This window comes from Equus quagga, chromosome 10, assembly GCF_021613505.1.
Source record: "Equus quagga isolate Etosha38 chromosome 10, UCLA_HA_Equagga_1.0, whole genome shotgun sequence".
Lineage (NCBI taxonomy): Eukaryota > Metazoa > Chordata > Mammalia > Perissodactyla > Equidae > Equus > Equus quagga.
In genome coordinates, this window is record NC_060276.1 from 19,693,423 (window position 1) to 19,717,672 (window position 24,250).

General features: G+C 38.8%; 1 protein-coding gene across 5 annotated transcripts in view; it reads right to left on the reverse strand.

Annotated features, from left to right (window-relative positions):
* SLC25A14 (solute carrier family 25 member 14) overlaps positions 1 to 21,256 on the reverse strand; it is a 51,465-nt gene extending 30,209 nt beyond the window's left edge. For 2 of the 5 annotated variants that reach the window (XM_046672561.1, XM_046672559.1), the window contains exons 1-7: positions 20,991 to 21,256; positions 15,366 to 15,459; positions 13,898 to 14,045; positions 11,396 to 11,490; positions 9,993 to 10,078; positions 5,265 to 5,360; positions 80 to 204 (exon numbers count right to left, since the gene is read on the reverse strand). In XM_046672561.1, coding sequence (XP_046528517.1) covers positions 80 to 204; positions 5,265 to 5,360; positions 9,993 to 10,078; positions 11,396 to 11,490; positions 13,898 to 14,045; positions 15,366 to 15,459; positions 20,991 to 21,122 — 776 coding nt within the window. In that variant the 5' untranslated portion in view covers positions 21,123 to 21,256. Of the gene's footprint in view, positions 1 to 79; positions 205 to 5,264; positions 5,361 to 9,992; positions 10,079 to 11,395; positions 11,491 to 13,897; positions 14,046 to 15,365; positions 15,460 to 20,613; positions 20,861 to 20,990 lie in introns of all 5 variants that reach the window. The other 3 variants (XM_046672562.1, XM_046672558.1, XM_046672563.1) reach the window with 3 other exon arrangements.
* Between the last annotated feature and the right edge of the window lie 2,994 nt (positions 21,257 to 24,250).

The window sequence follows — 24,250 nt, forward strand, 5'->3', positions numbered from 1 at the left end:
ACATGAGGACTTCGGTGAAAGATGCTTTTTGTGCTCAAAATATTGGAAATACAGAATGAGCACAACCTATCATACTTACACAAAATGGGTTAAAATTGTGTCTCCCATCACCCCTGACAATATTAGGTGCTTCTTCGTAATATCATAGACTGGCAGCTCTACTCCCACAACGATAGCAGCCCGCTGAGCAGTTGGGACGACACCCTACAAAACATGAGTGACATTAGACACCAAGGAAAAACATACGTAGTGACATAAGTCTAAAAATCAGCAAAATAGGTTGGGAGTTAAAAAGTGACGGAAAAATCCAAGGCTGAAGTACAGAGGTTACTCTTTCAAATCAATGGTTAATACTGGACCACTTATAAATTCCCAATTCACTTACTGTACTAAAAACAAAATCACTGACGACACCCAAAGCACAAATGACAAAAGAAAAAATAGACAAACTGGACTTCATTACAATCAAACATTTTTGTGATTCAAAAGATACCATCAAGAAAGTGAAGACAATTCACATAATGGGAGAAAATATTTGCAAATCATTTATCTAATAAGGGACTAGTATCCAAAATGTATAAAGAAGAGACAGTCTTTTCCCATTGTATATTCTTGCCTCCTTTGTCGTAGATTAATTGACCATATAAGCATGGGTTTATTTCTGGGCTTTCTATTTTGTTCCATTGATCTATGTGTCTTTTTTTTTCATCAGTACCATACTGCTTTTTTTTTTTTTTTTTTTAAAGATTGGCACCTGAGCTAACAACGTTGCCAATCTTCTTTTTGTTTTCTTTCTGCTTTTTCTCCCCAAATCCCCCCAGTACATAGTTGCATATTTTAGTTGTGGATCCTTCCAGTTGTAGCATGTGGGATGCCGCCTCAGCATGGCCTGATGAGCGGTGCCATGTCCACACCCAGGATCCAAACCAGTGAAACCCCTGGTCACCGAAGCAGAGCACGCAAACTTTACTACTCGGCCACAGGGCCGGTCCCAGTACCATAGTGTTTTGACAGCTACATGCAAATGAATGAAACTGGGCCACTTTCTTACACCATATACAAAAATAAATTCAAAATGGATTAAAACTTAAATGTAAGACCTGAAAGCATAAAACTCCTAGAAGAAAACATAAGCAGTAAACTCTTTGACGTTAGTCCTAGCAATATTCTTTTGCATATGTCTCCTTAGGCAAGGGCAACAGAAGCAAAAATAAACAAATGGGACTACATCAAACTAAAAAGCTTTTGCACAGCAAAGGAAACCATCAACAAAACAAAAAGGCAACCTACTGAATGAGAGCAGATGTTTGCAAATGATATAGCCAATAAGGGGTTAATATCCAAAATATATAAATAACTCATATGACTCAATATAAAAGAACAAACAATCCAGTTAAAAAACCGGCAGAGGACCTGAATAGACATTTTTCAAAAAAAAAAGGATACAGATGGCCCACAGGCACATGAAAAGATGCTCAACATCACGAATCATTAGGGAAATGCAAGTCAAAACCACAATAAATATCACCTCACACCTGTCAGAATGGCTATTATCAAAAAGACAAGAGATAACAAGTGCTGGCAAGGATGTGGAGAAAAGGGAGCCCTCGTGCATTGTTGGTGAGAATGTAAATTGATAAAGCCAATATGAAAAACAGTATGGAGGTTTATCAAAAAATTAAAAATAGAACTACCATACGATCCAATTCTAATTCTAGGTATATATCTGAAGAAAAAAAAACACTAATTTGAAAAGATATATGCACCACTATGTTTACTGAAGCATTATTTACAATAGCCAAGATATGGAAGCAACCTAAGTGTCAATCAACAGATGAATGGATAAAGAAGATGTGGTGTATATATACAATGGAATATTACTCAGCCATAAAAAGAACGAACTCTTGCCATTTGCAACAACATGGATAGACCTAGGTGGTATTATGCTAAGTGAAATAAGTCAGACAGAGAAAAGACAAATACAGTATGATTTCACTTATATGTGTAATCTAAAAAACAAAACAAATGAACAAACAAAACAAAACAAAACAGAAAAAGATTCATAGATAGAACAAACTGGTGGTTGACAGGGGAAGGAGGTCAGGGCACGGGCAAAATAAGTGAAGGGGATTAAGAAATACAAACTTCTAGTCATAAAATAAATAAGTTATGGGGATGTAATGTACAGCATAGGGAATAGTCAATAATCTTGTAATAACTTTGTGTGGTGATAGATGCTAACTAGACATATCATGGCGATCATTTTGTAATGTATAAAAATACTGAGTCACTATGTTGTATGCCTGAAACTAACATAATATTCTATGTTAATTATACTTCAATAAAAGAAAAAAAATATATATAAAGAATTCTTACAACAATAAAATACCAAACAACCCAATTAAAAAAATGGGCAAAAGATCTGAATAGACAGTTCCCCAAAGATACACAAATGGCCAATAAGCACATGAAAAGACACATCATAAGTTGTTAGGGAAGGCAAGTCAAAACCATAATGATATACCACTACACACCCACTTGGATGGCTATGAAAAAAACAATAACAAGTGTTGGTAAGGATGTGAAGAAATTAGAACCATTATACACTGCTGGAGGGAATGCAATATGGGGCAGCCACCGTGGAAAACACTTTGGCAATTCCTCAAAAAGTTAAACTTAGGGGGTCGGCCCTGTGGCATAGTGGTTAAGTTTGGCACACTCTGCTTCAGTGGCCTAGGTTCATGGGTTTGGATCCCAGGTGCAGATCTATGCCACTCATCAGCTGTGCTGTGGTGGCAACCCACATATAAAGTAGAGGAAGACTGGCACAGATGTTAGCTCAGGGCTAGTCTTCCTCAAGTAAAAAAGAGGAAGATTGGCAACAGATGTTAGCTCAGGGCTAATCTTCCTCAGCAAACAAACAAAAGTTAAACTTAGAATTACTATATGGCCCAATAATTTCACACCTAGATATATACCCAAAAGAACTGAAAACGTATTCACACAAAAACTTGTACATGAATTTTCATAGCAGAATTATTCATAATGGCCAAAAAAGCACAAACAACCCAAATGTTTATTAATTAATGAAGGGATAAACAAAATTCAGTATATACATACAATAGAATATTATTTAGCCTTTAAAAGGAAGGAAATTCTGACACGTGACAACATGAATGAACCTTGAGGACATTATGCTAAGTGAAATAAGTCAGTCACAAAAAGACAAATACTGTATGATTCCACTTACATGAGGTGTCCAGAACAGTCAAAATCATACAGACAGAAAGTAGAAGGGTGGCTGCCAGGGGCTGAGGGGCGGGGGAGATGGGAAGTTGTTGTTTAATGGGTATGGAGCTCCAGTTTTGCAAGATGAGAAGAATTCTGGTCACACAACAATGTAAATGTACTTAACACTGCTGAACTGTATACTTACAAACGGTTAAGATAGTAAATTTTATGTTATGTGTATTTTACCACAATTAAAATTTTTAATTAAAAATAAAGGAGCTATGTTCCTGTGACAAAATTTCCAAGTATTTATTGCTTTGTCTTTGTCTTTCCCTTAGCATAAGTTTGCGAAAAAGTTCTAGTTAGTTCCATTTTCTGGTTTTAAATTAGACTAATCAAGAAAGAGCATCCTGTATCACATTAAGTGAAACAAGTCAGATGGAAAAAAATAAATACTGTATGATTTCATTCATACGTAAATTATAACAAAACAAACTCATAGAAGCAGACAACACACTGGCGGTTACCAGAGGGGAAGGGGGTTGGGGGGAGGGCAAAATGGGTAAAGCAGGTCAATTGTACGATGACGGATGAAAATTAGATTTTTGGTGGTGAGCACACTGTTGTATATACAGATGTCAAATTATAATGTTGCACACCTGAAATCAGTTATAAATCAATGTTACCTCAAAAAAAAGAAAGTGCATCCTGCTCTTATCAAAAAGCAAACCTCAAGGATCATTAACGGATGCTAAGACCAATTGGTGAAAGGTTATTAAATAACAGGATATATGCATGTTGCTAGAATATCATTGTACAGATTACTTGCTAACTGCAAAGGGGATAAAAACTTATCTTCTATGATTGTGAGACTTGGCGGACATCATCCTACCAAGTAATCAAACTTGGCATCACTAATTGTGGGATAACCTAACATTATGTGCCTCTTGTTTTGATGCAATATGAAATACAGTGTCACCTATGAAGTTCTGTTATCAAAAACGTTTCACATGAATCTAATCAAGCCAATGGACCTAACTTCCAGTTTACAGGAAATACAGGGGACTACGAGGAAACATTCTGTAAGAAAATCGGCCTGGTCTCATCAATAGTGGAAATTTGAATATGGGCTAGATGTTAGGTATTAGGGACTTATTGTTAATTTTCTTAGGTGTGATAATGGTATTGCTCTTATGTAGGAGAATGTCCTTATTCTTAGGAGATGGATAATGAAGTATTTAGGGGAATACCATGATGTCTGCAAGCTTCTTTCAAACAGTTTAGCAAAAAGAAGTGTGTGTGTCCACTGCTCTGTTCTTTCAACTTTTCCATAGGTTTGAAAATTTTCATAACAAGAAGTTGGGGAAAATTATAAAGGAAGAAAAAAAGCAAAGCTCTCTTCTTTAAGAGTCTATTAATGGATTTCCCATTCTACTCCCACTGCATTTTCTACCAGTAGTCAATACTACAATCTTAAGTGATTAGAATAGGATAAAAAGTTATAGGAACAACAACAAAAAAAAACAAAGTCCAGGTAGAAGAATGGAAGATAATACGACAAAATGTTAACAGTGATTATCTCTAGCTAGTGGAACTATTGTATTTTTCTCTTTCATATATTTTCTCAATATTTTGTAATATACCTTTTACCTTTCACAACGTTAAAAAGTTGCTTTAGGTAACAACTTTTGAACTACAAAGACTATCATAAACATACATTGCTGTGTTAGTACAAAACTGGCAAAAACATATATTGAAAAACTAAATTCACTGTGAATTTGAACCAACCAAAATGGCTATCTCAAATAATGTAATAACTTCTCTTACACATACAACCTCCAAATATTAAGCAGAAACAATAATGACTGATAACTTTTGGTCCTTTCATAGGTGATAAGGAGCTTCTTTGTTTTGAGGGTTACCAAGAATCTTACACACTGTAAGATGACAAATAATAATTTTATGGCTTTATATAAAAAGTATTTGCAAATTCTAGGAACTGAGTACTGAGCAACACCAGGAAGAGTACTCACCCTCCACAGACCCCTGGTACCTTCTTGTTGATATATATCGATGAAGCTGCCAATCATGCTGCCTTGGAACAGGCTTCCTTGAGCCTGCATTCGAATCTAAAATAAGATGAGGTAAACATCTTGCTTTGACAGAGAGAACCAAAAAGAGATGTTTCACTCATTTAAAATTAAGAAAACGGTATTGAGAATTAGGAGAAAAATCAACCTACCATTATGCTAAAATTAATGACAAACTATATATAGAAAGAATGTAATTTGTGTCAACACATATTTTATAAAGATGATTTTCATCAGCCTTATATTCCTCATACTAAGTCCATTATTTCTGGAATTGGAAGAAAACTTGGGGAAAAGACAGAACAAGGACTCAGCGTGAGTAGAAAATAATTCACTTAAAATATGATTCGTTTAGTGGAATATTAGAAACAACCTAAAGCTCCAAAAACAACAACAAAAGATTGGTTGTATAAATTATGACACATCCATTAAACTTTAACATAATTCTATGCAGCCATAAAATTCTGGCATACAATTATTATTTGTTGACGTTGGAAAATGTTAACAATTAATTGCTACAGAGAAAAAGCAGGTTGCAAAACAGTATGGATGTGTATATTACTTTTACTAAAAACATATAAACTTAAAAATAACCATATCGGACAAGGGGTTAATTTCCAAAACATATAAATAACTCATACAACTCAAAACAAAAAAATGAACAACCCAATCAAAAAATGGGCAGAAGTTTTGAATAGACATTTTTCCAAAGAAGATATACGGATGGCCAACAGGCACATGAAGAGATGTTCAACATCACTAATTATTAGGGAAATGCAAACCAAAGCTCAATGAGATATCACATCACGCCCATCAGAATGGCTATAATTAACAAGACAAGAAATAACAAGTGTTGGACAGAACATCGAAAAAGGGAACCCTCATACACTACTGGTAGGAATGTAAACTACTGCAGCCACTATGGAAAACAGTACAGAGATTTCTCAAAAAATTAAGAATAGAAATACCACATGATCCAGCTATCCCAGTACTGGGTACTTATCCAAAGAACATGAAATCAACAATTCAAAAAGATTTTTGCATCCCTACGTTCACAGCAGCATTATTCACAATAGCCAAGATGTGGAAGCAACCCAAGTGCCCATCAACAGATGTATGGATAAAGAAGATGTGGTACATATATACAATGGAATACAACTCAGCCATAAAAAAGACAAAATTGTGCCATTTGCAACAACATGGATGACCTTGAGGGTATTATGCTGAACAAATAAGTCAGACAGAGAAAGATAAATACCATATGATATCGCTCATATGTGGAAGACAAACACACACATAGATAAGGGGAACAGATTAGTGGTTACCAGAGTGGAAAAGGGTCCGGGAGGGCGAAACGGGTAAAGGGGCACATATGTATGGTGAGGGATAAAAACTAGACTATTGGTGGGTAACACGACGCAGTCTACATAGAAACTGAAATATAATAATATACACCTGAAATTTACATAATGTTATAAGCCAATATGACCTCAATAAAATTAAAAAAAATAACCACATGCACAACAGAGAGACCGGATGAACAAACACACCCAAATGGTGACAGGGTTAGTTTAAGTCTGAGTGATAAGGCTACAAGTGAGCAGTTTTCTCTTTTGTGTTGTTTTTCCTGCCTTCCACTTTCTTCCACATTGAACATGCATTGCTTACAAGACCTTAAATTGAGTTTTATTTGTAAAGAGTATGATACTATATTGTACAAAGTGGCCTTTGAGAGGCACGAGAAAGGAGATATAGCATTAAAAGCCATGTAAAAGATCTGGTACAATTTCCCACTGACTGTACGTAGAGATCACAGCAACCAGTCACTAAATACTAGTGGCCCAAATGTAGACCTGATTTTCCTGAAGCAAAACTCTAGGTTTCAATAAACGTCCTTGGTAAGTCATGTACCAGCACCATTTTGTGTGTGTTTGTGTGTGAAGAGTGGCTATGAGCTAACATCTGTTACCAGTCTTCCTCTTTTTTTTTTCTCCCCAAAGCCCCAGTACATAGTTGTATATCCTAGTTGTAGGTCATTCGAGTTCTTCTATGTGGGATGCTGCCACAGGATGACTTGATGAGCGGTGTGTAGGTCCACGCCCAGGATCTGAGCCCATGCACCCCAGGCCGCCGAAGCAGAGCGCACAAACTTAACCACTTGGCCACAGGACTGGCCCAAATAGCAGCATATTTTTATGTGGAAAATCAACTGCTACTACTGAGTTTTGAAATAAAAACCTAAACCAAATTAAATCAGAATAGACACTATCACAAAGACAAATGGAAACCACAAATATCCTATGGTAAGCAGAAGACTTCTTTAAGGAGTTGATTCTTGAGCAGGGCCGGGACTAGGGTAAGGCAAGTGTGGCACTTTCCTCAGGCATAAAAGGTAGGAGGCAGATGCAAAAAACTCTCAGTAATCCAGATAAATAATATATTAATGCAATATTATAAAAAAACAAAATTGGGGCTGGCCCAGTGGCCCACAGTTAAGTTCACACATTCCGCTTCAGCAGCCCAGGGTTCACGGGTTCGGATCCTGGGCGCAGACCCATTCACTGCTTGTCAAGCCATGCTATGGCAGGCATCCCACATATAAAGTAGAGGAAGATGAGCAAAGATGTTAGCTCAGGGCCAGTCTTCCTCAGCAAAAAAGAGGAGGATTGGCAGCAGATGTTAGCTCAGGGCTAACCTTCCTCAAAAAAAACCTGAAAAAAAATCAAAATTAATGCACAAAAATCCTCAATGAACCAAATGTCAAAACTGTAACTAAGGATAGGATCCAACAGGGTGGGATTAGAGTGAGGCAAGTGAGATGAATTGTACAAAATATTGATATTTTGTTCATCATGAATTTTTTGTATTCATTTTAATTTTTGAAAATTACTGCATAAAAATGTGATTTCTCTTAATTACTGAGTTTTTTGGTGCCCCCTTCCAGTCTGCACCCAAAGGGAGTACCTCACTTGTCTCATCCGAGTCGTGGTCCTGTTCTTGAGCTGTCTTGAAGGATAAATTCATGAGGCAAGGGGGAAAAGGCACTGCAGGCAGAAAGAGAACTACGCGCACAAAAGCAAGGAAGCAACACACAGCAGATCAGAGAAAGAGCTGTCCAAGGATAAGCGAAAGGACTGAACAGCCCAACTGTGATCAGAAAGCCTGCATCGGTCCCGTCACAGTCTAAAACTGTGACTCCTCCCCCCCCACTACTCAGCCCTCCTACGTATAAGAAAGGAAAACGCAGATTGTAGCATTGGTCAATGGTTGTAATTGTACCAGACAGATCAGAGGGTCAGGAAACTGAGGCAAATCACTTAGGTGATTAAGTCTAGGACCCAGCTGGCTAACAAAGGAAGCTTTAGGGAGTGAAGTATTATTGTTTTTGAAAAGCACATTCTAACAAGTATAATTATATTGCAAATATTTTAGAGCTTTAGGATGCAGCAGTTCTCTTCATAAATACTTGTTCGGTAAATTTCTAGAGTGATATAAAAATTCTGTAGCTAAATTACTCTCAATTTAATCCAGAAAGATCATTTCATGTCTTTTCTTCATCAATCAACGGTTTCCTTCGTGTGTGCTGTTTTTCAAGTTACTCTCTCGGTTCTCAAAACTCTGAATTGCAATAGATTTCTCCTTCACTAACCTAGCTACCTCTGGTTTCAAATAAATAAAGCATATGTCCTCCTACTTTTTTCTCACATTCTCCCTAAAATAATTTTTAAAAACTTGAGATCCTCTCACACATTTTAATCATATATTTAGTGCCATTAATTAATCATACGTTTAAATAAGTTAATAAGTAGGATATGTTTACCATTTTATGAGATAAAATAAGATGAAGATTAATATTATTAAAATAAATGTTTCACTCTGTGTTTGGATAAAAGCTGAAAGTAATCCAATTATATTTTTAAAACTCAGCAACACTAACCTATACTGTTCTAGCTCTGAAATCACAATATCCCAACACAGGCCAAAATATACCATTTAAGGCCAAATCCCACCCTTAACAGAAATATGGATAAGACAGGAAAAGACAGGGGCATTACAGACTTAAGGTACCTCAATTACTTATTAAAGGAGTTTCTCAAAAAAATCTATTTCGATTTATCCCTTTGTTTGGTACCTCAGGTTACACCACAGGTCAGTATACCATAGTAAGACATGGAATGGGTGCAGGACATGCCTTTCTTTTGTAAAGCGGGGAAAGGACTATCATAAACACAAATTCATCCTCAAATCAGTTTTAGAAAAGAGTACAAATGGAAGTCAGGGATTTGGAAATTCAAGGGAAACCAATTCCCTTCAAATTGCATAGCCCTTGGAAAGCACTTACAGAGGTTTGCATATTCTAGTTCGAAGACCAATGGATTGATGCATATCATAATAAATTGACTACTAGTTATTGAGCATCTACTACCTACCAAGTACAATGAGAGGCGGTTTACATATACTATCTCTAATCCTTAACAACCCTATGTGATAAGTACTGAATTGTCTCCATTTTACAAATGAGGAAACTGAGGCTTAAAGCAGTTAAGTGATTTGCCCAAGGTTTTACAGCTGGCAAGTGACAAAGTGAGGATCTGACCTCAAATCTGACTCAAAGATCATGCTCTTTTCACATCACACTGCATACATCCAACGCTACCAGACCTCTCTTACCTTTAGTACATCGGTGGGATTGGCTATAGTGGAAGATATTACTCCTGACACTACCCCACAGATCATATTAATTAGAAGAGTTTCATCTGTAAAAAGGAACAAGAGAAAGAAAGAAAGGTCCGCTTGTATTAGGTACCAGTTCCTGAGAACAGAGGACTGAGCTATCAGAGGAAGGGAACCCTAGTCAGAGAGATGGCGGTAGAAATGAACTACAAAGCTTGTGAAAATAAAGAAACTCAAGCATTTCTAGATCCCAAATCAACATTGAAAAATAAAAATTATAAAACATAAATCACTATTTAAAAAAATTATTTCTGAAGGACACTGGAACATGTCCTATTATTCGATATAACTGCCGATACCCACAAATAAATTCAGAATGTGGTATTCCCCCTTCAACCATTTTAAACATCTAAAGAAAATGGTTTTTAAAGTCTTTTTCCAGAGAATAATCAACTCTAAAGATTCAGGAACCAAATGTTAAAACATAAAACTTATGTCTAATAGAAAAAATCTAAATATTAATTATGATGGGCCTTAATATCTACCACCCTCTATTTATTTACAGAAGTTTTCTGTAGTTAAATGTGAAAAACTAGTCATTTGGAATTAAATCCTCTCAGCGAGAAAAAAGAACAAAGAAACCATATTGTTCCAAAGTGAAAAGTCAATCTTCACCACACCTCCTCACCACGAAGAGCCTACAAATAGAAACTGGGTAAACCCAAGTGAAACATCTGGGTAAACCCAAGTGAAGAATCTGTGAAAGGAAATTATTTTGGAAGAGCATCCTTTAGGATCCTCAAAGAAGAGGATCCAGAAAAAGTTGATTTAGGACAATAAAGTGACTCAAAGGACATCACTAACCGAAAGGCTCTCTAGCTGTCCCCAACAATGCAAGAGCCCCAGGCCTATGGTAAAATAACCATTTAGTACAATAGCAGGCTGGAAATGCTGCAGCAGCAAAGAGAGAGACACATGATAATGCTGAATGTGCGCAAGGTAACCATAGGTACATCAGAATCTAGAACATAATAGCCTAAAACTACTCCACCTACAAAAGCTTATAAAAATTGGCAGCTAGAGAATTCCTTATAGTTGTAGTCCTCTTGTTGATGAAAATAGCATTAATGTTCTGGACAAGCTTGGTCCACGTTCCCTCTGTGATGACCAGAAGCTTTTTTTTCCCTTTGATATGAAAACGGACAAACTTGAAGAGCAGGTCCCTCTAACCCATACATCACCTCTGCAAGGATTAATCCCAAGTCAGTACAAGCTCGCTTCTTCCATGAAATGATTGTCACCCGTTCTCAGGCATCCTGTAATGAACACTTCCCACTAAGCATGATTTCAATAATCCCTTTGAGTATTACCCCAAAAGAGAATGAGGAGTCCATACTGACCTTCTAAACGTTCTACAAATAATCTCTTCAAGCTTTGGTAAATGCCAATTTTAATGGTGCCATATGATGCCTGTCTTAGTAAGGCAGGAGCGATTCTGCAAAAACAAAAAAGGCAATTATACTCAACATGCACTGGCAGATTATACATATCTAGACAGGCTACTCATTTCCATTACCCACCTCATTCCACCCCACAGCAGAATACGAATTTTCTTCAAGCACCCATGGAACCACCAAGAGATAGCACATTTGCATAATAAAACAAACCTCAACAAATTTAAAAGAATTGAAATCATATAGAATATGTGTTCTCTCACCATAATGGAATTAAATTAGAAATCAAAACGGAAAATTCTCAAACACTTGGAAATTATACAACACATTCTAAACAATCCATGGGTCACAGTAAGTCTCAAAGGAAGCTTTAAAAATATACAGAACTGAGTGAAAATGAAAATTCAACCCATTACAATATGTGAGATACAGCCAAAGCAGTGCTGAAAGAGAAATTTATAGCACAAAATGTTTATGTTAGAAAAAGGAGAAAGTTTCAAACCAATAATGTAAGTTCCTACCTCAAGAAACTAGAAAAAGAAGAGAAAAATAAACCCAAAGGAAGAAAATAATAAAGAACATAAATTAATAAAATTGCAAACAAGAAAATAAAGAAAAATCAATGAAACAAAAAGTCAGCTCTTTTTGAAAAAAAAATCAATAAAATTGATAAACCTCTAGCAAGGCTCACACTAATAAAAAGAAAGAACACGTAAGTCACCAATATCAGGAATGAAATGGAATAGCAATACAAATTCTGTGGCCATTAAACGGATAATAAGGGAATACTATACACAACTTTATGCTCATAAATTCAACAACTTAGAAGAAATGGACTAATTCTTTGAAAGCCACAAACTACCAAAACTCCATCAAAATGAAACAGATAATCTGAACAGTCTTGTAACCTTAAAAAATTTTAATTTATAATTTAAAAGTTACCAAAAAGGAAATCTCCAGGCCCAGATGATTTCACTGGGGAATTCTATGAAACATTTAAAAAATTAACAGCACTCTTACACAATCTCTTCCAGAAAACAGAAGAGGGAATGCTTCCCAACTCATTTTTGTTTTTGAGCAAGATTAGCCCTGAGCTAACTGCTACCAATCCTCCTTTATTTTTTTGCTGAGGAAGACTGGCCCTGAGCTAACATCCATGCCCATCTTCCTCTACTTTATATGTGGTACGCCTACCACAGCATGGTATGCCAAGCAGTGCCATGTCCGCACCCCGGATCCGAACCAGCGAACCCCAGGACGCCAAAGCGGAACGTGCGCACTTAACTGCTGCGCCACGGGGCCGGCCCCTTCCCAACTCATTTTATGAGGCTAGTACTACCCTGATCCCAAAACCAGATAAAAACAATACAAAAAAGGAAAACTATAGGCAAATATCTCTCATGAACTTAGATACAAAAATCCTTAACAAAAAATTACCAAATTGAATCCAACAATGTAGAAAAAGAAGTATACAGCATTATCCATCTCATTAAGATTTACAAAAAAAAATCAACCTTACTTCCCAACAGTTGCAGATGCATCTTTAATCCTATCAAGGAGGAGGTACACAAGGCAAAATTTCATCCTATTTAAGTTTTGCTTACAAATTGGAGACATTCTCACTCGTACCTCCTTTGAGATTCTTCCAAATTGTAGAACTACACTTTAATAGTTATAAATAGAAAGACAGCAGCAGCTCAGTTAAGATTAAAAAAATGATGACTAAATACGCATATTTCTGACTTTATTGCTTCCTATCAGAAAAAAATGATCTTGTGATTATCCATGCTGATGAAAGAACACACTGAAACAGATGATCCATGATTCACCTGCTTCAGGATATACTACTCGATTTTTTCCCCAAGAAAATTACCTTTGAAATTAAGTCTAACAGAGATTAATAGTAAAATTGATGTCCATTCACTGAGAAATAAACTGGGACCCCAGAACTGGTGTGGCCTAGGACATCGGCAGCAGATAAATTACAAACTGGACAACCACAAACTTATGGCTAATCAAAGTTAACAAAAAAAGGGATGGGTCTCCCTCTCTCTCATTCTGCATTTTCTGTTGAAACTGCCAGAACAGTATTTCTTTAAAGAGGAAAATTTTAAAAGAAGTCAGCATTTGGAAATTCATTAAGAATATCACAGAAATATATACAGTTAATTGGCGCTGCTATTCATAGTGGCTATCGATGACTCGGGAAAACAGGAGAAAGCCAATGTTGCAACGAGATATCCATTTTAAAATGTATCACTTATAGCCAGATGAACAAAAAACCAAAGCTTAAGACTTACAAGCAAGTGAAATATAAACTGGCACATCAGTATTGAATTACAAGTTGAAATGGTGACTACGAAGGGCACAAATTATTGGACAACTGAAACACATGGCTTCTTTAAAAAGTATTTCTATTCATGATGTAAGAAAAGAATCCAGTCTCACCCTGAATATAGAGCCAATACACCTTCTTCTTTATAGATTCGGAACAAGGCATGAAACATTCCTCGGTATTTTATCTCTTTGAAGCGGACATCAATGCTTTGGCCTTGAACCTGAAGTCGCGTTTTGGTTAGGTCCACAGGGAAAGTTCCTATGAAGGGACACACTCAGTCCTAAGTTTTTCCAAAGAGTCACTGCTAAATTTTGGCTGAATTGAAGCCAATGACAATTTTTAAAACATAAGACAGAGTCCTTTTTATAATACATAGAAGATCTCTACTGGAATACCACTGTCAGAGGACAAGAGTTGTATGTGGTAAAATGTGCCATACTGGATCCAGGTAGCAGGATGTGACCCACAGTATAAATAAAACTGTGATATAACAAAGTGCTTTAAGCTGGTCCTAATATGCTGTAAATGCGAAATAATTTAAATGTTGTTTTAATTTCATATGTAACAGACAGTCTGGCATTTATCTCTGTCTCTTGCTTCTGCCCCCTTCCCACCTCAAGTCTCCCCACTTCTCCCTCATAAAATCTCCCCAAACTTTCACAAAGATAAGAAAGCAGGGGACTGCTGCTCGAGATGCTCTTACACACTATTACAAAGTTTTGTGGGTTTTTTCCTTTATCTGTTTACAAAAAACAAACAGTTCCCTAGTATTATGAAAGATAATGGCAAAGCCCTATTTGAGCTACTTATCCTGGTAACTCAGGTAATTCAGGACTAACACCAACACAGTGCTTGGGGGGAAAATTTCTTTAAGCAAACTTCCTTCTCTTATGTCAACACATAGAAGTGGTCATTACACTGACAAAATATGTTTCAAGGAATAGTTCAAGGTCTAAAACTAACAAGGTGATTATATAGCTCTTGTCACTGATGACCTTGATGTCATAACACCATAGCATATGCCAAGAAAGTCAACAAAGATTAGTGGATTGAAGTCACCGATGAATAGTTTAGGAAAGAGAAAATTGGGAAGATGAAGACACAATCTAAAAATATTTCAAAATTAAAATCAAACAGAGAAGAACCTGGTTTGATCTTGCTAGTCAATTTTCTTCTAAAATGGAACAGAGGTTTGAAAAACAGAAGGCTGGATACTTACTAAGAAAGTTATAAACAACTTAGCATAAAAGAAAGACCATTAGTACAGGAATATAGCAGAAACGTCTATCTTATCTAATTCTCTCTCTATTTTTTCATGTATATAACTTAAGCCTAGCAAATAAACAAAGCATTAGACTATCAAAAAAGCTTCCTAAGTCTGACTTTTCTTAACTTCACTTGCCATACCGATTAGCAGTACTTTCTCAGAAAATATTACTCAATGACTTTAGGACAATAATTTTTAAAACAAATAGGGTGACCTTTTTACTTTTTATCTAGTTTTCACCAAAAATAACTATCAGCATAAGCTACCATCTATACCATAAGAAGCAGATTTGTCAGTTTTCACATTCTTACCAAACTCAGCAACAATAGAGGCAAGGCCGCCATATACAAAGGGTTTCCAATTCAGACCAGACATCTCATGGCTTACAGTGGCACTTTTCTGGTGCTAAAAATAAACACAAATCAGAACAAGGCACAAGAGTGAGGAGCATTTGTTAGCATCTGATCACATAATTCATAACTGGTAAATAAAACAGATGTAGAGGAAAACCCCTACCAAGTGGAATGACACAAAATGGGGGATCCTGTTTTATGTGATGGATGATCATGAATGCATTCTTTACTGCCATTCTGTAGGGAGAGGTGTACTACTCACTCAATTTCAACCTGTGCCCTTCGTTCTCTCTAGTTTCTTTAATGCTATCCCCATTCCCACCCAAAGAAGAGGTTTCAGTCCATCCAGCACACCCAACTTAGACATTCAACTAGACAGCTACAAGTGAAGGAACCTGGAGTTCAAATTATATAGGCTGAGGCATCTCATAAAAGCAGTTCATGGTAGTCAGTCAGCTTGATTCAGATGCAAAGCACAGGCTGACACCACTACCTTCTCATATTCTTAGCCTTCTCATCTCTCCACTGAACTTTAGGGTTTTAACTTGTCTAGCTTCTAGATATACACAGCTTCCCCCCACTAGGCGCAGGCTGAGTTAAGCACCTTTTCACCTTCCTTCTGGTTCCCAGAGGAATGACAGCAATATGGATGACGTCTCCCTTTCTCTGACATTTAACACACATCGATCTAGCGAATCTCCTTTTTCCTGGCCTTTTAAAGCACACACATAAAAATATTGTTTTTCTTTGATGTTCGGGTTCTTTAACAATGTATTCTACTCCCTGCCCTCCTCTCCTCCTTCCCCATCCCACCCCCATTAAACCTGTCATCCTCAATCTTTTCAGCTCTTTTTTCCTGCCACTCTCAGCTATTTCTCGCTTGGATTTTATTTTTCTCCACAGCTCTGTCCTCTAGATCAGTGGTTTTCACATTTTAATGGGCACCAGAATCATCTACAAGACGAATTAAAACACAGACCTCAAGGCCTTACCCTCAGAGTTTCTGATTGGTGGTCTGAGTCTGGCCTGAGAATTTGCAAGCTTCCAAGTAATGCTGATACTTCCACACTTTAAGAACTACTGCTCTGGGTCCAGCCCGGTGGCGCAGCGGTTAAGTGCGCACGTTCTGCTTCAGCAGCCCGGGGTTTGCTGCTTCGGATGCGGGGTGTGGACACGGCGCTGCTTGGCATGCCATGCTGTGGTAGGCGTCCCACATATAAAGCAGGGGAAGATGGGCATGGATGTTAGCTCAGGGCCAGTCTTCCTCAGCAAAATGAGGAGGATTGGCAGGAGTTAGCTCAGGGCTAATCTTCCTCAAAAAATAAAAAAATTTTAAAAAAAACAAACAAAAAAGAACTACTGCTCTAGGCATCACCTCCTAAATCCTGGTCCAGCTGGAAGTAATCTCTTAGGATGGATTCTCGGATTTCTTTTAAATATTCCTTTTTCAGAGCTTCACAGTATGTATACCATTGAATTTCAAAAGCAACCTCAAGTGGTTTATGGTCAGTAATGAAGACTCTGAAGTCAGACTGCCTAGGTTCAAATCCCGACACCACCACGTACTAGTTCTGTGACCTTGGGCATGTTACTTAACCACTCTACACCTGGGTTTTCTGAACTGTAAAATGCGGATAATAATAAATACTAACTATAGGGTTGTTGTAAAAATTAAACAACATACATACGACACCTAGAAAAGTACCTGGCACCTAGTTCAACAGCTATTAGCTATTATCATTATTACATTTTTGAAAAGTTAAGTACTCAAATTTAGATTTTAACAGATATTACTTGCTGCCCACCTCCCCCATTGCCCAATCTGGGGTTAGCACCACTGAGTCGCAGTGTCTTTTTAGGGGAGACCAGGTTTTGCTTTGTTTCCACATAAGGAATTCTCTGTAACTAAGCACAGAACAATTTTCCAGAGAGGATAGCAAACATGCAGACAAATGTTTTAGTTAGAGGCCACAAAAATAATTATGGAAACTTCCTTTCAAGCATAGTGTGATCAGTCAGTCCATCTAAACTACAGAGTCTGGGATAGATAGCTCTTTTGGAGGAAAGTTGTTGAAAGGAATTCTAAAACACAAGGCGGGAATAGCTGCTTGAAACATCAGCTGCAGCTTCAAATAAGAGTCCTGAGGACTAAACACTATCTTATCAGCATTTTCAGCTACGCCCACATTTTAAGATTACAGTTGATGGTAAAACATGACACACATGGCGAGGGGGTAGGCATGCAAAAGCAACGACCATGGCATATCCCCTCTCTGAGTTTGTGGGGAAAAAAGCCCCCTCCATTCACCAATTTAGAAAGTCCCCCAAACAGTCAAACATTGCAAATGGCTGCTTTGTTTCTCTCCAAAGCTTTCTCTTTACGACTTCTTTCAACTCTCCTCACTACAGAAAAAGCTTCCATCTGAACTTTACTACCTGTTACCTCGCCTTTTAATAAGGAAGATGTGCTCAGGGTTCAGGGAGCAATAATCAGCTAAATGCAGGAGGCAGAGCCATAGCAGGGAGCAGCAAGACCAGTCACTGGCTCTTAGGTCAGCTAACCCAGTGGTTCTTTAACGAAGTTTTCACAATTCTGAGGTGAAATGAAGAAAAGAAGGGTACCTCGTGCCTTTTTTCCAGCTAAGTGTATTTAATTTAAAGGACTATCTATTAGATCATGTTCTCCCTACTCCCGGAGCATTTTTTAAAAATCACCTTTCTTGTATGAAATGATAATAGTAGTTGGTAGTTGATTCTGTTTAGTGTTCTTACTTGGCAAAATAAGACTGGCTACCCTAATTTGTGCGCCCTCCCCAAACTTTCATTTAAATTTTATTGGTCCATGAAATCGCGAAGTCTGGGGACCACTGACCAAATTCAACACTGTTATTACTGCCACCTCCCCATCCCCATCTGATAGCAAAATCTCTTTCCTTCCAATGTTAGGAAAGACTCTTGCTATGAAGAAGTCCTGTATTATCTTCGATTAGGTCTGATTTTAGACATTCCTTCCTCGTACTGAGCCAAAAGTCTGCCTTCCTCTAGTTGTCATCCATTTTTTGGAGGTAATATTGAACATATGTACTCTTTTTCCCGAGGGGAGTCCTTCAAATATTTAAAGACAGCTATCGTGTTCTCCTCCATCTCATCTTTCTCTGGCTAAATATCCATGATCATTTTCACCATCCTCTATATCATACTGCAATTTCTACAGCTGAAAATTGCAGTCACTTTTGTGGGGGCCATCACACTACTGAATCATTGAAATGTCAGCTAAAACCACCGAGCCTTTTACATAAGGCCATATAAATGCATGCCTCTTATGTCATACCTATTCTACAGCTGTGCAATGTTTTATGGAGCCTTCTTTTATCCCTTCTATAACTTAATCTCAGGGATACAAATAATGACTAGGATGAGATTTATCTTCTAGTTGCCTCATATTATTTTCTCTTAACTAGGTAAGATCCCTGAAGGCAGACACCATGTCTCACAGTGCTTTATATAACCTTTAGAATTTCTTGGACAGAATTAGGTACACATCCATTAAATACTTGGTTGGTTCTAGTGTGATGTCCTTTATCTATGTATGCAGTCTGTATGTAAAAGATCAGGGGAGAAATCAGAAAGTTAATTTGCTGGACTTGACCAATGCTACACACCCTGTCCACAACACTTTGCTGATCCTCAGAGGTTCCCTGCCTACTAATTCTCTTCCCTTACTTTTGTTGCAGAGAATTACTTGTGCAAAATACCTCAAGCACACTAAAAATGATTTTGACTTGTGGGGGCTCTCCCCAGACATGGGTAAAAGGAGAGAAGTCCTATCTGAGTTAAAATAGAAATATAGTGCCTTAGTTTTATCGTATAAAAAAGCTAACAAAAAAATGCCTTTGAAATGCAGATGTGTATTCTGAGGTCCGACTAAGGAAAATTTGATAGCCTAAAAGTGAAAAGAATGTTCTAGAATACAAGTTACACAGCTCTACACTGCTCCAAAGATCTGGTCAGAAAAATCTGGGTGCCTTTCTTGCTTTCTCCTTTAAGAAAGAACAGGCATTAGAGATTCTCAGATTGAGGAGGAAATAGTGGAGAGTTAACCAAATATTTATTGAACGTATACTAAATGCCCAAACCTGCAATGTGCTATGGGTATAAATGTCACATTAAAAAAAACACAGAAGATATGTTCTAACATTATGACAATATTTATCATTCAACCTGTCTTTCCTGGATAACCAAGGAGATGGGAGTGGGGATAAAAGTTGCATGAAATACAATACTTGCCTTTCAAGAGCTAATAATCTGGTGGAAGAAATCAAAGTAGTTCATTAGAGAAAAAATTAAGTGCTAAACTATATAGTACAAACTATAAGAGCAGGAGAAGCACAGACAAGGAGACAATTAGCACGGGCTTGAATAATCTGAGAAGGCTTGTGGAGGTGAGAACTTAAAATGGGCCTTGACAAAGGGCAGGTAGAATCTGGATAGGTATAGGTAAGGGAGAGGGCGGGGGGGGGGGGGGGGGGGGAGAAGAGGATGAACAGAGACACAAATGTGGCAAAAAGCACAGCATGTGAAAGCAGACATCAGTATGGTTTGTTCTGAGAAGGACAAATGCAACCTAACTGGAAAAGAGAATTCCCTTATCTGACTGAAACAATCCTGGGCAAGAAGTATGATAGGGAACAGATTGGGTTGAAAGGCTTGAAATCAAAGTGTGTGTGGCCCGGTGGGAGGGATATTTTAAGTTTTTGAAGGAGGAGCGCCTTGAGGAAATCCACCACATTTTAGTTAGCCTACTGGAGCTGCAGCAAGCGATGGATTACAAACCGGAAAGACAGGGAAACTAGCTTAGGATGGTGTGAAGTAAAGTAGACTAGATGTTTGTTGGCAGTGAGATTAGAGATAAACGCCTAAAATGGAGACACAAAGGAATGATGATGTAGGGAATGAAGGAGAGGGAAGATCCCCAGCCTGGAAAAACCAAGGAAACACTGACAGAAAACTACAAATGTCCCTGCTGTTACCTTGTCTGAGAAACTAATTCATGTTGATAATGGCTGTCACCCCAATTAGTTAGCTGAACTGCATTTTAATAGATGCCTTCAATGCCTCGGCCTCAAGGAGTGGCAGGGGTAGAAACCGAAGGGGAGCATCTTTCAACAGCATCCCTCACACTAATACAATGGAGGTGTTTGCTTACTCCGCTTACAATCACGGCCGCCGTTGCAAACTTCACCCTTAGAAAAATTAGGATTATTCCGGGAAAGATACCCATTCACCCTCTGGGTAGCAGGATCTTGCCAGTTCCTCAGCTGTCAGAGCGAGTTCGTGGAGAGAAGGGAGGCGCCTGAAGGAGGCGGCCTCCCAGGGGGGTCGAGGAAGCAGGGCTCAATCGAAGAAGTAAAACCACCGATGCCAGAAGAGTGAAAGACAGGGAAGGGACTCGGCTGAGGGGAGAGAGAGACCAAAGGACCGTTAAGCCCCTCCCAGGCCGGGAACCAGGCCAGCCCGGCCCCGCGCGGTCTGGCGCGGCCCAGCCCCGCTCCCCAGCCTGGAAGTCCAGGAGCACCCCCTCACCTGCTCGGGCTCATCGGACGACTGGGAAGCCGAGGCTCCCACAGTCGGAAACGCCACCGCAATGCCAACCCGGAAGCATTGAAACCAACGGAAGTAACCAAGTCGTCGCCTCGGCAACAGTGGCGCAGGCATTACAACTCCGCCTCCTCCAAGCCTAAAAAAGAAGGCGCGAAATAAGAGGCAGAAATGGCGGCGGTCTTAGTGGGCACTCAGGCAGGCTTCGGGCGCAAAGACCCAGAGGGGGCAACCTGACTCTCCAGAGGTGTAGGGAGCCGGAGCTAAGGCGTGAGACTTTGGCAGCCTCTGCGGTTAACGTGCTCGCCAGTGGGGGCAGAGATGTCGCCTTGTCACCGCATTACCACCCATCGCGCGAACCAAGAAAGGAGGGGCAGGGTCAGAGGAGAGAGACCAGCGGAGCCAGGGCGATGCGAGGGGCGGGGCAAGCAGCGTGAAGGGGCGGAGCGAGGGGCGGGGCGCCTCACGCTGAGTACGAAAAAACGAGGGAAAGGAATGGGGCGGGGAAAAGGGCTTAAAACAAAAGTGGCAAAATGAGGGAAAGGGGGTGAGAGGTATTTAGTGAGGCGCCAGAGCTTGAAAAGAAAAGAAAGATCAAGTAAGCAAATAAACCTCAGCACCTACTAGGCTCCAGGCATTAGGGACTGAAGAGTTAGACTCAGGCCCTGTACTCCCAACACACTGGTGAAAGAGCAGGTTGGAAACAGACAAGGGGACCATAATAAATTAAGGAATCTGAAGAGTAGAAATGCTAATGGGGTAGTCCGAGTTAATCCGCACCTCACAATCAGCCAGAAAAAGACGACAGAGCCTGCTGACTGGCTTCTGGCTCTAACCGCTGTGACCAGAAGGAATAGCTGCAAAGCACCCTAGGTGATTCCCTTAGTCAATGAGCTACATCTGATTCTTGAGCCTTTCGTGTGAAGGTTCCGTAACCACGCAGGAGTACACAAAAATAGGGTTTATATGATGAGTATAAGTAAAAGTAAGTCACAAGTCAGCCCATCATACTAGTGGATAACTCTGTTAGAAAGTTTTCACTTATGTTAATCCAAAATATGCCTTTCTCTTTCTATTCTCCCATGAGAAACACCTGGTCTTAAAGAATGAAGAGAGCCTTGTATTTGGAGCCGGAAGACCTTCTTTCAATTATTAATTGAGGTGAAATTCACACCACTATACGTTATGTCAATTATATCTCAATACAACTGGGGGAAAGAAACAACAAACAAAAAAGATGTAAATAAAATAGAATTGAGAACATTTTTATTTTCATTAAAAGAAACAATTAAGAGAGGGAAAAGGCAAGCTCCAGACTGGGAGAAAGAGATTTTTAATCTACATATCCTATAAAATCTCATATCCAGTATAAATAAAGAACTCGTCAACTTAGCAATAAAAAGACAAGCAATTCGAGCCAGCCCTGATGGCCTAGTGGTTAAGGTTGGGTGTGCTCCACTTTGGCAGCCTGGGCCCAGTTCCTGGGCATGGATCATACCACTCGTCTCATCTGTCAGTAGCCATGCTGTAGTGGTGGCTCACATAGAACTAGAAGGACTTTCAACTAGAATATACAACTATGTACTGGGGCTTTGGGGAGGAGAAAAAAAAGAGAGAGGAAGATTGGCAACAGATGTTAACTCAGGGTGAATCTTTCCCAGCAAAAAAAAAAAAAAAAGACAGGCAACTCAATTTTTTTTAATGGGAAAATATTTGAAAGGCACTTCATTAAAGAGTATATCCAAATGACCAATAAGCATATGAAAAAGTGCTCAACATTATTAGTCATCTAGAATATTCAAATTAAAATCACAATACACACCCACCAGCATGGCCAAAGTTAAAAAGACTGACAATACAAGGGGTTTGGCAGAAAGCATGTCAAATTCTCACACACTGCTGGTGGGAGGATATATTAGTTTTCTATTGCTGCGTAAAAAACATTGCCACAAATTTAGCAGCTTAAACACCACACATTTACTGTCTCCCGGTTTCTGCAGATCAGGAGTCCAGGCATGACTTAACTGGGTCTTGGGTTCTGGGTCACACAAGGCTGCAACCAAGGTATCCACCAGACTGTGTTTTTATCTTGAGGAAGGAATTCACTTCCAAGCTCACTCAGCTTGTTGCCGAATTCACTCCCTCGCAGCTGTAGCACCAACAGATTCAGTTTCTTGCTGGCTGTTGGCCAGAGGTTACTCAGCTCCTGAGGCTGTCCCCAGTTTCCCGCGACGTGGCCCTCTCCATTAGGCAGTTCACAATACAGCCACTTGCTTCTTTCAGGTCAGCAGGAGAGCGAGAGCCTAAGATGTGGTTTTATCAACACAGAATATAGTGGGACTATTATTTTTTGTGATGAAGACTACACCTATTTTTTCAAAATTACAGTAGCTTCTTTTTCCTGATTATAAAAAGGTATATACTCATAAAACATTTAAACTATACACAAAAGTGGAAAGAAGGTAAAAATTACCCGAAATCCAGACATCCAAAGACTACTATTCTTCACAGTGTGGAGAGCCTCCTTCTAGTCCTCTCTCGATGCGTGCACACATGCTTACACTATCCTTGTGATGTGCGTGTTCCTGTCACATGCTCCTGTGGGGCTGCTTCCCGTGCTGAAGTCAGTGTCCCTGGCTACCTCTAACTTACGGTCCTTCTACGTTTCCCCAATTTTAAAAGTTATGCATCTTTATGGAGGGAAAAGGAAAATACAAAAAACGTACACAAGAAGATAAAAATACAAAAGAAGTAAAAATAAAATGTAAACATCATCCCCACTACCCAGATACCACCGTTAACATTGCTACATGTTTCCTTCCAGTCTTCCTGTCTCTTATATAATTATATATGTGCCACGTAAACCTTGCCTTACCCCCTGCCTCCTCGTAGACCTTACTTACTTGCCCTTGCTGATCCTGGAGAGCCAACCTCTCCCTCCATTTATCCTTCCTATTAGCATGTTCTTCCCAGGTTCCCAAAACAAGAAAATCCTCTTCTAACCCAGTGTCACCCTCTAGATACTGTGTGATCACCTTCCATTCATAGCCCTTTTAAAATTTTTAACAATATTTTATTTAACCCAATATATCCAAAATAACCCTATTTCAGATTATAATCAATATAAAAAGTATTAATGACCTATTTTACAGTTTATTTTTATACTAAGTTTTTGCGTATTTTACACTCGGTCCGTCTCAATTCAGACTAGCCACATTTCAAATGCTCAACAGCCACACGTGGTG